Source organism: Garra rufa, unplaced genomic scaffold (assembly GCF_049309525.1).
Source record: "Garra rufa unplaced genomic scaffold, GarRuf1.0 hap1_unplaced_024, whole genome shotgun sequence".
Taxonomy (NCBI): Eukaryota; Metazoa; Chordata; class Actinopteri; order Cypriniformes; family Cyprinidae; genus Garra; species Garra rufa.
In genome coordinates, this window is record NW_027394299.1 from 186294 (window position 1) to 203760 (window position 17467).

At 33.1% G+C, this 17467-nt stretch overlaps 1 protein-coding gene across 1 annotated transcript; it reads right to left on the bottom strand.

The window, feature by feature from the left end:
* Window positions 1-175: 175 nt before the first annotated feature.
* LOC141315362 (heat shock protein HSP 90-alpha 1-like) lies at window positions 176-16463 on the bottom strand. Its single transcript, XM_073832695.1, has 11 exons — window positions 16299-16463; window positions 12887-13039; window positions 8684-9050; window positions 8461-8594; window positions 8076-8381; window positions 6107-6272; window positions 5812-6002; window positions 5577-5724; window positions 5230-5498; window positions 4798-5131; window positions 176-517 (listed from the first exon to the last, which is right to left on the bottom strand). Exons 2-11 carry the CDS (start codon window positions 13037-13039, stop codon window positions 408-410), a joined length of 2178 nt encoding a protein of 725 aa, XP_073688796.1. The 5' UTR covers window positions 16299-16463; the 3' UTR covers window positions 176-407.
* Window positions 16464-17467: the final 1004 nt, after the last annotated feature.

The following is a 17467-nucleotide window of genomic DNA, read 5'->3' on the forward strand; positions in this document are numbered from 1 at the left end:
CTCTCGAATCTTCTCAGTGCTTTCCAATGGGCGCAGGGGGAGGGCTCGAGTGTCAATCATCCGCAACGCTGAAGAGGGCGGGGCCAAGCCTGAGGGAGATGAAATTTCTAGACGTCTTGTGGGTGTTTGCTTGGGAAATCAAAAGTTGTATCGAAATAAAGACTGACTCCAGATGTTATTTATCATTAGTCATTTATTAAAAACGTTCAACTTTGGTTTACAAAAACAGCTTATATTAGAAAAGGCTCAGAAAATTCCATTTTCTGGTTACAGCAGCTACACAAAAAGCATTACAAGAATTTAATTGGCTAGTTAATGTTCACTTTGGGATGCTGAGATTGTTTTTTTTTACAAAAAACGATAAATTAAATACATTAACAATTTAGTGCTATTTACACTAAAACTCTTTAGTCGACTTCCTCCATTCTAGAACTGTCGTCGTCACCCTCCAGAACTGGCATATCTTCTTCGGCGGGTTGAGTAATGTCTTCAACAGCGGAGTCATCGTCATCAATGCCTGAAAGGGGAAGAGATTAAATATAATTAAGTCATTTTGTCCAATCATATTTCATTTATGACTACACTTAGGCCATAGAAGAGCCATTTTGGTTTGACAAAGAACCTTGCATTGGAAAATTCTTAAAAGAACCAATTTTTTATTAGTGTAAAGAACCATTTTATTTCAATTGTTTTCCTTTAAAAAGAGCATTTTGTGCATTGGGAATTTTTCCATGGATGTTAAAGGTTCTTCCAGGAACCATCAATGCCAATAAAAAAACTTTAATTTTAAGAGTGCAGTGATGGACCTATATGTTTTAATAGTGGATAGTTCTTAAAGGAACCATTTTTTATTAGTGTAAAGAACATTTTAATGATCTAAAGAACATTTTTTTCCATTTAAAATAGAACTTTGTGCATTGGAAAGGTTCCATGGATGTTAAAGGTTCTTCTAGGAACCATCAAAGTCAATAAAGAACCTTTAACTTTGGTGGACCAATATGCTTTAGTAGTGGATAGTTGAAAAAGTGAAAGTCTAGTTCTTAAAAGAATCATTTTTATTAGTTTAAAGAATGTTTTAATGATCTAAAGAACCTCTTTTCCATTAAAACAAGCATTTTGTACATTGGAAATTTTCCATGGATGTTAAAGGTTCTTCCAGGAACCATCAATGCCAATAAAAAAACTTTAATTTTAAGAGTGCAGTGATGGACCTATATGTTTTAGTAGTGGATAGTTCTTAAAAGAACAATTTTTTATTAGTGTAAAGAACATTTTAATGATCTAAAGAACATTTTTTTTTCCATTTAAAAGAGCACTTTGTGCATTGGAAAGGTTCCATGGATGTTAAAGGTTCTTCCAGGAACCATCAATGCCAATAAATAACCTTTAATTTTAAGAGTGCAGTGGTGGACCGATATTACGGTGACGCATTGCTGCCGCACACTTATTTTTTTTCCCACTCAGCTATGTCGTTATAACGACATCTTTTCTCGTAAAAACGACATCTTTTCTCGTAAAAACGACATAATTTTCTCGTTAAAACGACATCTTTTCTCGTAATAACGAGATCTTTTCTCGTAAAAACGACATAATTTTCTCGTTAAAACGACATCTTTTTCTCGTAATAACGACATATTATGTCATACGATCTGATATGATTAATAATAACAATCATTGATTATGTTATGAGATGTTATGTTATAAGCGTTTGTCCGCGCTGCCTTTACCACAGTCCTGACATAAAGGAGGATGCACGCTGCTGGAGTTAGAATACACTAGCAGCTATATATAGAAATAAACTGTTTTAATAATTTTAATGTAATGGTTTCAGTTGTAGCGGCATGTTTATTAGGATTAATCTCCAATCTGCCCTCAGACCCAGAGGATTTAAGATGATCAGATCAAAACTGTTATTTCTGAATAATCAACTCTGAGCTTGGAATATTATTTGGATGAAAGTTTGATTTCACAGAAAATTGAAATAGGGCCTACGATTATAAAGAAATAAAATAGAAATGACAAACGGTTTGATTGTATTATGATAATAATAATTTCGTTCTGTTTCAAAAATGGACAAAATGAATGAAAAAAAAAATTAAGTTTAAAAATAACTACCTTTTAGTATTTTTGTCCGTGGGTAAAAAGAGAGCTATGCTTTAATTATAAGTGGGCGGCAATGAAAAGCCATTTTTCAACTCATGCAGAATAAATACAAATACAAAAATACAAACAAATCTAGCTTAATTTCGTTTTTCTGTTTCTCAAACAAAACGAAATAATAATAATAATAATTATTATTATTATAATATTAATAATAATAATCTATTATTATATTAATAATAGATTAATATAATAATCTATTATTATAATAACCTATTATTATTATTACTATAATTATTATTAGGCCTATTATTATATTTTTCTTATTATGAATTCTATTTATTTATTTCTGCTCGTATTTCGATTTGCTGTTAAATCAATCAAAAATGTGATTATTTAGAATTAATAGTTTTGATTATCTTAAATAAGATTTTATAATAAAAAAATAATACGCCTAATAATAATAAGCACAATAACAATTTGAGTTATTTGAGTTATTAATATTAATAATAATATTATAATAATAAGCATAATAACAATTTGAGTAGGCTACAATTTGAGTAGCCTATTATTATTATTATTATTTCATTTTGTTTGAGAAACGGAAAAACGAAAAGCTTGATTCTTCGTATTTTTGTTCATGGGTAAAACACATGAGCTTATTGCTTGAATATTAATTTAACATGCCTGGGCTGTCTTGATACTTAGTATGATTATATACACAGTATACATTATTTATTATATATTATTAAATTTTATCTTTAGCTGAATCAAGCCACGAATCCGGTTTTTCATCTGGATTATACTGTGGAAATATGCTGCGCTGGCTCTGAGTGTAAGCACAATGGTTACAGATAATGAACTCACACGGGAAAGACTGTACATTACTACCTACCTCTTGTTGGATTTATACGAATTAAATAAACACAATTTTGTTTTCGATTCTTTTATTGAAGTAGACCTTTCAAGCTGCATAGAGAGACATAAATTGCGAGAGCGCACCCTGTATTTTTACAAAGGCAATTTGTAACGTTTTGTTGTTATTGTGGAAGTACATAAAATAAAGCAGACATTTATATTTCTTTGCTCTGTAATCACAATGTAAGGGATCGCGCTGGTACCGCCGACCCGAGAAGTGCAGTGCGCTTTATATATGAGACTTGCAAAGAAACGTTGTTGTGACTAATTTGCAGAGCGGTACATCAGACGAACATTATTCTGCATGATGGGACAGACCGTAAAGACAGGCTGAGTCGAAAAGTGGCTTTTCCGGGCTGCTCACGCACAAATATTAAAGCATAAGCACTCTTTTCATGAACAAAAATCTGAATGGCTTTATTTATTTATTTTCATTTTTTAAACAGAACGAAATCATCATAATCATAACACGATCAAACCGTGTGTCATTTTTTAAATTTATTTTCTGATACTATTTAAATTTTTTGTAAAATCAAACTTTCATCCAAATAATATTCCAAGCTCAGAGTCAGAAATAACACTTTTGATCTGATCATCTTAAATCCTCTGGGTCTAAGGGCAAATTAGTATGGAGATTAATCCTAATAAACAGCTGCTACAATTGAAACCATTACATTAAAATGATTAAAACAGTGTATTTCTATATAACTCCAGCAGCGTGCATCCTCCTTTAGGTCAGGACTGTGGCGAAGGCAGCGCGGACAAACGCTTAGCTCCCTCACATAACATAATCATATCATCTATAACAGGAACATCAGATCGTTTTTATGACATATTATGTCGTTATTACGAGAAAAAGATGTCGTTTTAACGAGAAAAGATGTCGTTTTAACGAGAAAATTATGTCGTTTTTACGAGAAAAGATGTCGTTTTAACGAGAAAATTATGTCGTTTTTACGAGAAAAGATGTCGTTTTTACGAGAAAAGATCTCGTTATAACGACATAGCTGAGTGGGAAAAAAAATAAGTGTGCGGCAGCAATGCGTCACCGTACGATATGTTTTAGTGTACAATTCTTAAAATAACAATTTTTATTAGTGTGAAGAACATTTTAATGATCTAATGGAACCACAGATGCCAATAATTAACCTATTTTTTTAAGAGTGTAGTGGTGAACTGATATGTTTTAGCAGATATTTCTTAAAATAACAATTTTTATCAGGAAAGGTTCATAATTAAGTAATTTTTCCAATGAAAAATTCATTAATGACTGCACATTTAAAAATGCATGCCATAGAAGAACCATTTTGGGTTCCCAAAGAACCTTTTATTGGACAATTCTTTAAAGAACCATTTTTTACTAGTGTGAGGAACATTTTAACAATCCAAAGAACCTTTTTTCCATTAAAAAAGAACATTTAGTGCCTTTTCCATGGCTGTTAAAGGTTCTTCATGGAACCGAATCATCAAAGACAATAAAGACCCTTTAATTTTGTAGTGGTGGACTTGTATGTTTTAGGAGATAATTCTTAAAAGAATAATTTTAAATTAGTGAGAAGGACATTTTAATGATATTGAGAAACTTTTTTCCACTATGCATTGGAAAGGTTCCATTAATGTTAAAGGTTCTAGATGCCAATAATGAACTTTTATTGTTAAAACTGTAGTGGTGGACTATTATTTAATGGGCATTGCCAGTAACCATTCATCCATTACTAATGGTGATATAATCTAGGCTAGTGTGTTTAAAAGTATAATTTCTGTAGTCTTCTAACTTACCAAGACCAAGTTTGATCATCCTGTAGATGCGGTTAGCGTGTGTTTGTGGGTCTTCCAGGGTGAATCCAGAGGAGAGCAGAGCGGTTTCGAACAGCAGGATCACCAAGTCTTTCACTGCCTTGTCGTTCTTGTCGGCTTCTGCTTTCTCTCTGAGGGTCTCGACGATGGGATGGGCGGGGTTGATTTCTAGGTGCTTCTTAGCGGTCATGTAGCCCATGGTGGAGTTGTCTCTCAAGGCCTGAGACTTCATGATCCTCTCCATGTTGGCTGTCCAACCGTATGTGCTTGTGACGATGCAGCAAGGTGAAGCCACCAGACGGTTTGAGACGGTGACCTGATTGGATACGCATTTATTCATTATTCACATTTATTAAACAGTTCTGAAGAGTTTTCACTTTAAAATCAAAGTCTAGTATTGCTAAAGGCTTATACCTTCTCAATCTTTTTGTCGAGAATGTCTTTCATGATCTTGCACAAGTTCTCATATTTGGTCTTCAACTCTTCTTGCTGCTTCTTCTCCTCCTCATCCTCAGGCAACTCCAAACCCTCCTTGGTCACTGATACTAGGTTTTTGCCATCATATTCCTTCAGCTGCTGTACGCAGTACTCATCAATGGGCTCAATCATGTAGATCACCTCCAGACCAGCTTTGCGCAGGCGCTCCACAAAAGCAGAGTTGGCCACCTGATCTTTGGTCTCACCTTTGGTGAAGAGCAAGATTTGTAAGAAAATGATCTGAGTGTTAAAGTAATATTGAAACTCATTAACCAAATACTAACCAGTGATGTAGTAGATGTGCTTCTGGCTGTCCTTCATGCGAGACACGTAGTCCTTGAGGGACACCATCTCGTCACCAGAAGCCGATGTGTAGTAGCGAAGCAGCTCTGAGAGTTTTTTGCGGTTCTGAGAGTCTTCATGGATGCCGAGCTACAATTGGAAAAGACATTTTTGCTTGGAAATATAACAACAGCATCACATCTGTGATTTCAAAAACTACCCACAAATCACACACACCTTGATGTTCTTAGAGAACTGCTCGTAGTATTTCTTGTAGTTGTCTTTGTCCTCAGAGAGTTCGGTGAAGAGCTCCAGGCACTTTTTGACCAGGTTCTTGCGGATGACTTTCAGGATCTTGCTCTGCTGAAGCATCTCTCTGGAGATGTTGAGCGGCAGATCCTCAGAGTCTACAACACCCTTAATGAAGTCTGGGAGAAAAGTTTAACTCGTTAACATCTGAGGTCTCAGGTCAAATTAATATCAGATGTTTAGTTTTTATGAAACGTCGTAAATGAACTCCTGAGAAACTTACTGAGATATTCTGGAATGAGCTCCTCACAGTTGTCCATGATAAAGACCCTGCGCACATACAACTTGATGTTGTTTCTCTTCTTCTTGTTCTCGAAAAGGTCAAAGGAGGCTCTTCTGGGTACAAACAAAAGAGCGCGGAACTCCAATTGGCCCTCAACTGAGAAGTGCTGCAACAAGGAGAATATTGGTTTAAAATCAAGACGACTGGTGGCTTGAAAACAATATGATTGGAGGTTTGAATACAAGAAGATTGGTGGTTTAAAAACTAGACAATTGATGTTTAAAAACTAGACGATTGGTGGTTTAAAAACTAGACAACTGATGGTTTAAAATCTAGATGACTGGTGGTTTTAAAAACAAATTGATTGATGTTTTAAAAACAAGATGATTGAGGTGTAAAAACTAGACGATTGGTTTTTAAAAACTATACAACTGGTGGTTTAAAAACAAAACAATTGGTGGTTTAAAAACTAGACGATTGGTGTTTAAAAACTAGACATCTGGTGGTTTAAAACTAGACAAATGGTGTTTAAAAACTAGACGATTGGTTTTTAAAAACTAGACATCTGGTGGTTTAAAACTAGACAAATGGTGTTTAAAAACTAGACGATTGGTGTTTAAAAACTAGACATCTGGTGGTTTAAAACTAGACAAATGGTGTTTAAAAACTAGACGATTGGTTTTTAAAAACTATACAACTGGTGGTTTAAAAACAAAACAATTGGTGGTTTTAAAACTAGACAAATGGTGTTTAAAAACTAGACAACTGATGGTTTAAAAACAAAACGATTGGTGGTTAAAAAACTAGACAATTGGTTTTTAAAAACTAGACAACTGGTGGTTTAAAAACAAAACAACTGGTGGTTTAAAAACTAGACAACTGATGGTTTAAAAACAAAACGATTGGTGGTTAAAAAAACTAGACAAATGGTGTTTAAAAACTAGACAACTGATGGTTTAAAATCTAGATGATTGGTGGTTTTAAAAACAAATTGATTGATGTTTTAAAAACAAGATGATTGAGGTGTAAAAACTAGACGATTGATTTTTAAAAACTATACAACTGGTGGTTTAAAAACAAAACAATTGGTGGTTTAAAAACTAGACAATTGGTTTTTAAAAACTAGACAACTGGTGGTTTAAAAACAAAACAACTGGTGGTTTAAAAACTAGACAAATGGTGTTTAAAAACTAGACAACTGATGGTTTAAAAACAAAACGATTGGTGGTTAAAAAACTAGACGATTGGTGTTTAAAAACTAGACAAATGGTGTTTAAAAACTAGACATCTGGTGGTTTATAAACAAAACAATTAGTGGTTTAAAAACTAGACAAATGGTGTTTAAAAACTAGACAACTGATGGTTTAAAAACAAAACAATTGGTGGTTTAAAAACTAGACAAATGGTGTTTAAAAACTAGACAACTGATGGTTTAAAATCTAGATGATTGGTGGTTTTAAAAACAAATTGATTGATGTTTTAAAAACAGGATGATTGAGGTGTAAAAACTAGACGATTGGTTTTTAAAAACTAGACAACTGGTGGTTTAAAAACAAAACAATTGGTGGTTTAAAAACTAGACAAATGGTGTTTAAAAACTAGACATCTGGTGGTTTAAAAACAAAACGATTGGTGGTTAAAAAACTAGACAAATGGTGTTTAAAAACTAGACATCTGGTGGTTTAAAAACAAAACAATTGGTGGTTAAAAAACTAGACGATTGGTGTTTAAAAACTAGACAAATGGTGTTTAAAAACTAGACATCTGGTGGTTTAAAAACAAAACAATTGGTGGTTAAAAAACTAGACGATTGGTGTTTAAAAACTAGACAAATGGTGTTTAAAAACTAGACATCTGGTGGTTTAAAATCTAAACAATTGGTGGTTTAAAAACAAAACGATTGGTGGTTTAATCAACTAGTCTACTCAATTAGAATTCCATCCATTTCTGACTCAATACTCCTACCAACCTTAACGGCCAGGTGATCCTCCCAGTCATTGCTCAAACTCTTGTAGAACTCGCCGTACTCCTCGTTGGTGATGTCATCAGGGTTACGGGTCCAAATGGGCTTGGTCTTGTTCAGTTCCTGAGCGTCAATGTACTTTTCCTTGACCTTCTTCTTCCTCTTGTTCTGGCCATCTTTGCTGTCTTCATCTTCATCAGCTCCCAAGTCCTCAATCTGGGGTTTGTCTTTGTCTTTCTCTTCGCCGGCGGCCACCTCCTCCTCCTTTTCTCCTTCTTCAAGGTCAACCTCCTTTTCTCTCTGTTTCTCAACCTGCAAGATGATATATAAAATTTTTGCTTCATTTGTTCAAGCTGAGAGGAACCAACGTTTGCGGTTCAGAGGGACTTACAAAGAGCGTAATGGGGTAACCGATGAACTGAGAGTGTTTCTTCACAACTTCCTTGATGCGCTTCTCCTCAATGTATTCAGACTGATCCTCTTTAAGGTGGAGCATGACTTTGGTGCCACGTCCAATGGATGGGCCTGTAATTACAAAACAAATGCATATGTTAAGCTATCCAGTACTTTTGAACTAAAATCCATTTGATTTGTACACTTATGAAAGCTCGTACCAAAGTCTGGCTTCACTGTGAAGGAACCACCAGCTGCAGACTCCCAGATGTACTGCTCGTCATCGTTGTGTTTGGTGATCACCGTGACTTTCTCGGCCACCAGGTAGGCGGAATAGAAACCCACACCAAACTGACCAATCATAGAAATGTCTGCTCCGGCCTGCAGGGCCTCCATGAAAGCCTTTGTGCCGGATTTGGCGATGGTGCCCAGGTTGTTAATGAGGTCAGCTTTAGTCATGCCGATGCCAGTGTCGACGATTGTGAGTGTGCGCTCTTTCTGATCTGGGGTAATTTCGATCTTGAGGTCTTTGCAGGAGTCGAGTTTGCTTGGGTCTGTCAAGCTCTCATATCTGATCTTGTCCAATGCCTGTTTTCGAAAATATACAATGTGTGAATTTTTGGAACAAATACAGGTACATAAATGCACTGGAGAATGCAAGATGTTTGGTGGTTTAAAAGAATTACGATTGGTGGTTTAAAGACTAGACAATTGATGGTTTAAAAACTAGATGATTGGTGGCTTAAAAACAAGAAGATTGGTGGTTTAAAATCAAAACGATCAGTGATTTAAAAACAAGACAATTGGTGGTTTAAAAACTAGAGGATTGGTGGCTTAAAAACAAGACGATTGGTGGTTTAAAAACAAAATGATTGATGGTTTAAAAACAAGACGATTGGTGGTTTAAAAACAAAATGATTGGTGGTTTAAAAACAAAATGATTGGTGGTTTAAAAACAAAATGATTGATGGTTTAAAAACAAAATGATTGATGGTTTAAAAACAAAATGATTGATGGTTTAAAAACAAGACGATTGGTGGTTTAAAAACAAAATGATTGATGGTTTAAAAACAAAATGATTGATGTTTTAAAAACAAGACGATTGGTGGTTTAAAAACAAGACGATTGGTGGTTTAAAAACAAGACGATTGGTGTTTAAAAACAAGACGATTGGTGTTTAAAAACAAAATGATTGATGGTTTAAAAACAAGACGATTGGTGGTTTAAAAACAAAATGATTGGTGGTTTAAAAACAAAATGATTGGTGGTTTAAAAACAAAATGATTGATGGTTTAAAAACAAGACGATTGGTGGCTTAAAAACAAGACGATTGGTGGTTTAAAAACAAAATGATTGGTGGTTTAAAAACAAAATGATTGGTGGTTTAAAAACAAAATGATTGATGGTTTAAAAACAAAATGATTGGTGGTTTAAAAACAAAATGATTGATGGTTTAAAAACAAGACGATTGGTGGTTTAAAAACAAAATGATTGATGGTTTAAAAACAAAATGATTGGTGGTTTAAAAACAAAATGATTGGTGGTTTAAAAACAAAATGATTGATGGTTTAAAAACAAGACGATTGGTGGTTTAAAAACAAGACGATTGGTGGTTTAAAAACAAGACGATTGGTGGCTTAAAAACAAGACGATTGGTGTTTAAAAACAAAATGATTGATGGTTTAAAAACAAGACGATTGGTGGTTTAAAAACAAAACGATTGGTGGTTTAAAAACAAAATGATTGATGGTTTAAAAACAAGACGATTGGTGGTTTAAAAACAAAATGATTGGTGGTTTAAAAACAAAACGATTGGTGGTTTAAAAACAAAATGATTGATGGTTTAAAAACAAAACGATTGGTGGTTTAAAAACAAAATGATTGATGGTTTAAAAACAAGACGATTGATGGTTTAAAAACAAAATGATTGGTGGTTTAAAAACAAAATGATTGATGTTTTAAAAACAAAATGATTGATGTTTTAAAAACAAGACGATTGGTGGTTTAAAAACAAAATGATTGGTGGTTTAAAAACAAAATGATTGATGTTTTAAAAACAAAATGATTGATGTTTTAAAAACAAAATGATTGATGTTTTAAAAACAAGACGATTGGTGGTTTAAAAACAAGACGATTGGTGTTTAAAAACAAGACGATTGGTGGTTTAAAAACAAAATGATTGGTGGTTTAAAAACAAAATGATTGATGGTTTAAAAACACAATGATTGATGGTTTAAAAACAAAATGATTGATGGTTTAAAAACAAGACGATTGATGGTTTAAAAACAAGACGATTGGTGGTTTAAAAACAAGACGATTGGTGTTTAAAAACAAGACGATTGGTGGTTTAAAAACAAGACGATTGGTGGTTTAAAAACAAAATGATTGCTGGTTTAAAAACAAAATGATTGGTGGTTTAAAAACAAAATGATTGATGGTTTAAAAACAAAATGATTGATGGTTTAAAAACAAGACGATTGGTGGTTTAAAACCAAAATGATTGGTGGTTTAAAAACAAAATGATTGGTGGTTTAAAAACAAGACGATTGGTGGTTTAAAAACAAGACGATTGGTGGTTTAAAAACAAGACGATTGGTGTTTAAAAACAAGACGATTGGTGGTTTAAAAACAAAATGATTGATGGTTTAAAAACAAAATGATTGATGGTTTAAAAACAAAACGATTGGTGGTTTAAAAACAAAATGATTGATGGTTTAAAAACAAGACGATTGGTGGTTTAAAAACAAAATGATTGGTGGTTTAAAAACAAAACGATTGGTGGTTTAAAAACAAAATGATTGATGGTTTAAAAACAAAACGATTGGTGGTTTAAAAACAAAATGATTGATGTTTTAAAAACAAAATGATTGATGGTTTAAAAACAAGACGATTGATGGTTTAAAAACAAAATGATTGGTGGTTTAAAAACAAAATGATTGATGGTTTAAAAACAAGACGATTGGTGGTTTAAAAACAAAATGATTGATGTTTTAAAAACAAAATGATTGGTGGTTTAAAAACAAAATGATTGATGGTTTAAAAACAAGACGATTGATGGTTTAAAAACAAAATGATTGGTGGTTTAAAAACAAAATGATTGATGTTTTAAAAACAAAATGATTGATGTTTTAAAAACAAGACGATTGGTGGTTTAAAAACAAAATGATTGGTGGTTTAAAAACAAAATGATTGGTGGTTTAAAAACAAAATGATTGATGTTTTAAAAACAAAATGATTGATGTTTTAAAAACAAAATGATTGATGGTTTAAAAACAAGACGATTGGTGTTTAAAAACAAGACGATTGGTGGTTTAAAAACAAAATGATTGGTGGTTTAAAAACAAAATGATTGATGTTTTAAAAACAAGACGATTGGTGGTTTAAAAACAAAATGATTGGTGGTTTAAAAACAAAATGATTGATGTTTTAAAAACAAAATGATTGATGTTTTAAAAACAAGACGATTGGTGGTTTAAAAACAAAATGATTGGTGGTTTAAAAACAAAACGATTGGTGGTTTAAAAACAAAATGATTGATGGTTTAAAAACAAGACGATTGGTGGTTTAAAAACAAAATGATTGGTGGTTTAAAAACAAAACGATTGGTGGTTTAAAAACAAAATGATTGATGGTTTAAAAACAAGACGATTGATGGTTTAAAAACAAGACGATTGATGGTTTAAAAACAAGACGATTGATGGTTTAAAAACAAGACGATTGATGGTTTAAAAACAAAATGATTGATGGTTTAAAAACAAGACGATTGGTGGTTTAAAAACAAAATGATTGGTGGTTTAAAAACAAAACGATTGGTGGTTTAAAAACAAAATGATTGATGGTTTAAAAACAAGACGATTGATGGTTTAAAAACAAAATGATTGGTGGTTTAAAAACAAAATGATTGATGTTTTAAAAACAAAATGATTGATGTTTTAAAAACAAGACGATTGGTGGTTTAAAAACAAAATGATTGGTGGTTTAAAAACAAAATGATTGATGTTTTAAAAACAAAATGATTGATGTTTTAAAAACAAAATGATTGATGGTTTAAAAACAAGACGATTGGTGTTTAAAAACAAGACGATTGGTGGTTTAAAAACAAAATGATTGGTGGTTTAAAAACAAAATGATTGATGGTTTAAAAACACAATGATTGATGGTTTAAAAACAAAATGATTGATGGTTTAAAAACAAGACGATTGATGGTTTAAAAACAAGACGATTGGTGGTTTAAAAACAAGACGATTGGTGTTTAAAAACAAGACGATTGGTGGTTTAAAAACAAAATGATTGCTGGTTTAAAAACAAAATGATTGGTGGTTTAAAAACAAAATGATTGATGGTTTAAAAACAAAATGATTGATGGTTTAAAAACAAGACGATTGGTGTTTAAAAACTAGACTAGAATGCACTGCTTGACTTACGTCTGAAGAGTTGGAGATGAGCTCTCTGAGGAAGATCTCTTTGTTGGAGTAGAAGGTGTTGATGATCAGAGACATCAGCTGAGCGATCTCAGCCTGGAAGGCAAAGGTCTCGACTTCCTCCTCCATCATGGGCTGTGTGGCGTTCTCAGGCATCTGCATAAAAGATGTATAATAAGGATTACAAACACTGACTACGTTTACATGGACACCAGTAATCTAATTAATGACCTTATTCTGAATAAGACAATAATATGATTAAGCTGTTTACATGAGTTGCTTTTAGAATATTCCTTTCATGTTCCCGTTTTACATGTCATAGTACATAGATCGATTAATGACACACATCATTAGATCAGTTCATCTTCGTTATAGACTTTTGGATGTTTCGGTTTTAATTTTACAAAAGCTTGAAGTGGCTCTGGACATATGCAACAATTTTTTTTAGAATGTGTGAGTTAAAATTTGCCGTGGTCGCATTTGTGCGAGTGCATGCTATGCTGCTCCAAAGCGTCTGCTCCATACAGCGAGCGTTAAGAGCCAGTCAGTTTTTAGGGGGAAAAAAAAACACACGCAAATCGAAAGCCAGTTTAGTTTTACTTTTTTTTGTTTGTTTTCATTTTGAAAACCCTGTTATCTTTGCCGTTTACCTCACATTACGCTTTAGAGGCTTTCTTTTATTTATTTTTTTATTAATTGATTTGATTGCTCAGTGTTTGCGTGCCCTGTAATAAATTGTTTAGTCGGCAACTAACACAGCATGTGATGGAGTCCATGCCTCGTCTTATTAGTTTTTGTTAATAAATTATATAAGCTGGTTTTATTTTATTGTTGTTATGCTGTTTAATTAAAAATAACAAATCCATCTTTTAAAAAATTGTTTTAATCTTAAAATTGATAGGTGTAGCCTATATATGTAAGCAAAACCAAGATCATGAATTCGATAGTAAAAGTGAAAAGCATCCTAAGACATTCCAATAGCGGAAATCCTGTTCACAAAATTAAAATCACAAATAATACTAATGAAAAAGAACGGGTTGAATGTTAACTACGTTTCCATAAAACTATAAATTATGATAACAGACAAACCATTTATCAGCAATGAGCATTGATTAATCCCATGTTGTAGCAAAAAAAAAAAAAAAAAAATTGAAACCAAAGCATAAGCATGTGCGACCAACTGAGAGCGTTATGCCGCGTTCCAGGCAACCCGTTACCCGTGTTTTTTCCAAACTTCTACCCGTGAAAGTGCACTGGAAAGGCACTCAAACCCGTGAATTCCCACTCGTGAACTCGTACTAAATCGACGTACTCCCAGTTCTGAGTTCTGAGGTGACAAGCCCGCGAAACAACAATAAAGCCTCTGGGGTGCGGTGTTTATGCAAGTGGCACACGGTGGAAAAATAGAGTGTAAGACAATATAACGTTGCAATCAAATTATTAATAATATAGCTAAAATTAATAAATGCTTGGCGTGACTTGCCTGGAACGCTACAAAGACCTGAGTCGTGGTTTGAAGAGGTGATTTACGAGCTCAAAACCTGCCTGGAACGCAGCATTAGTGTGTATTCTGTCACAAAATGTGGCGAAAAGTCCTACACAAGGGGAATAGTGTGATTAAGGTGTGTACATGTCTTCCATAATGCGACTAAAATAGGAATACTCCACCTGTCTTAATTCGATTTGTGTTTACTCCGATTATGACTTTAGTCGGATTAAATTAATCAAAAATATCAGTTTACATGGTTGCTTCTTAATCAGAGTATTGTCTTAATCGCGTTAAAATCGGAATATTGTTGTCCATGTAAACGTACTCAATGTTCTCGAGTTACGTAATCAGATTACTTTTTTCAAGTAACTAAGTAACGCATTCCTTTTAAAAGAGTTACTTTTTCAAATAAGTTACTTTGTTTTCCATTTATTGATTAAGACCTCTTGTTTCCAAATTGAGAGAAATTGCGGATAAGCATGATAGTTACTCTAGTTCTAGACTAGAAATGGACAAAAATAGTGAAATGCAAACTCGGAATATTCCGCAAAGCTGCAAAAATTAAATATGGTAAATAACACAAATAAATAATATGTCTTTATTCTCACTATTGACCTTTTCTCATCCAAAATTAATCTTACAAATAACAAAAATTACTAAAAAAAAACTTTTTTAGTTTTTTTATTCTTGCTAAATATATATATTGTGGAATGACACCTGTACTTTTAATAATTAACTTATTCTGTCTACAATATTCCTCTGATGGTACAAACAAAATATTTTGTATACTAAAATGTTCTAATGCTAATATACTAACTAATACATTCATTCCTTTTATCACTACATTCTTAAAGTTGAAAAATAAATGTAAAAATATTAAATTTGCTACATTGTGATATCGTTGAGACTATTATAGTTTTTAATATTTTGAATTAGACTTTATATTTATATTTTCTGCTTTGATGTTAATTTTAGTTTAAGATTTTAGTAATTTTGTTGTTTTTGTAATTTACATTCATTTTATGAATTTTTTTTATTTCTGTTTTAGTTATTTTAGTACATCAGATTAAACTAAATGAAAATGACAAATGTTGCCTTGGAAAACTAACTGAAATAAAATAAGTTTAATACGTATTTTATTTTATGCATTTACTTTGCATTTACATTTACCATTAATGTTGTGTGGTACAATGCTTTCATTACTTTCATCACCACATTTTCAAATTCTAATGAATTAAAACTGCAGATTATTCTAAACTAAAAAGGTAAACAAAGAAATAAAAGACGACTAATTACTGTAACTTTTTCGAAATGCAAGTAAATCACTTTTATCCCTGGCCAAAGCCTTTAAACTTTGAATGAATGATAATGAAGCAACAGCTGATCCAAGTCGTCTAGTCGTCGAATCAATAGCACATGTTCAGCACCTGTCACTACGAATATCAAAGTGGGGGAAGGAGTGTCACATGTTACAGAAGCAGCAGGCAAATGGTGCAATTATCCAACATAAAGTATCCTATCTAACCCATTTTAGGGGGTTTTACTCATGTAATACAATCTATTCTCAGTTTTAGGATATTTTGAGTTAACAAATGGTCTGAAAATCTACATCTGTCATTAGACGTCTCCTAGAGTCAGCATGCTTGCAGACATGTGCTTTTAGCTTCTATAAGAAACTGACTAAATTTGCTTACATTTTTGGCTTTAATTCTGAATATGAGAAAAATGTTTGAAATAATTAGTAAATTAGAAAATGCAAAAAAAAAAAATAATAATAAAAAAATAACTAAAAATAAAAAATCATATTGACCATTAACGCCACTCTAAAATTTTAATTTTAAAATCCACTTTAAAATTTTGTAAAGCATTTCAAAATTAAATTCCAACAAATTTGAATTCCAAAACTTTGAATTTCATTCCTCTCACCTTGATGATTGTCTTCTGTATGAAACGTCTATGCAAAAAGTCTTTTTAAAGTCTTGAAGCGTATGGAGATCTACTCCACTCGAGTTGGCTTTGAGTTTGTTGAGCTGTGCTCTCTCTGGCGTTGACTTCTCGTCGCTGCTTTCGGTTTATCTGCCGAGCGTCGGGCCTTCTTCAGCCTTTTTTATACTTGCGAGCAAAGTTTCTCGAAACCCCCATTGAGAAAGTTCCAGAAGGAATGCCCACTAGAGCGAGGAGGGGTGATAGTGTGCTAAAGTAAGACCAGCAGGCCGCATGTGTTTGAGACGAGGCGAGGAGAGGGGGGCGTCCACTACCATATACCCCTTTTGTCCTTTTTGGGGTAGGTAGTCACAAGAGGTGTCTGTCAATCAAGGCTAGAACGTTCCGGGTGCCACATGGGCCTGTCGGCGAGGTGCCGCCACTTCCTGCTATAGCAAAATCTCCAATGCTCATTGGCTGCATCTGTGAAACATTGCAAAATATAACAGGGGTTTAAAGTAAGGTGCCGAAATTCACAATAAAGACACAAACCACCTGTGAGATTGAGGTTCTCATCCTGATGGATTCTATTGAACTTGCAGGCCTTGCTTGACCTCCTGTTGTGTTGAAATGATGGCCCAGCTGTGATTCCGGTCAATGACCTCTATTGGTTTCCATGCAATTTGCCAAAAAATAACTCCAACCCTAACCCAAAAATGAAATTCTGTCATCAGTTCCAAACCTGCATGAGTTTCTTTCTTCTGTTGAGAAGTGGTAGCCATTGAAATCCATTGTATTTATTCCATACTATGGAAGTCAATGGCATTTATCGCGGTTAATCACCAACTTTTTGGTTACCAACATGAAAAAAATGAATGTAAAAAATGCTTAAAAAAGAAAAAAAAAAATTTTTTTTGAAAAAAATATGAACTTATAAAAATACAAAATAGTTCCTGTTATGGGTCAGTTTGACCTGAAATGTTCTAAAATTGCTGCACAGACACAAAATACAAACTTTTTGGATGTTTTTATTAATATTAGGGCTGCAAAACGATTCTGTCATCAGTTCCAAACCTGTATGAGTTTCTTTCTTCTGTTGAGCACAAAAGAAGATATTTTGAAGAATGTTGGTAACCGAACAGCTGACGGCAGCCATTGACTTCCATAGTATG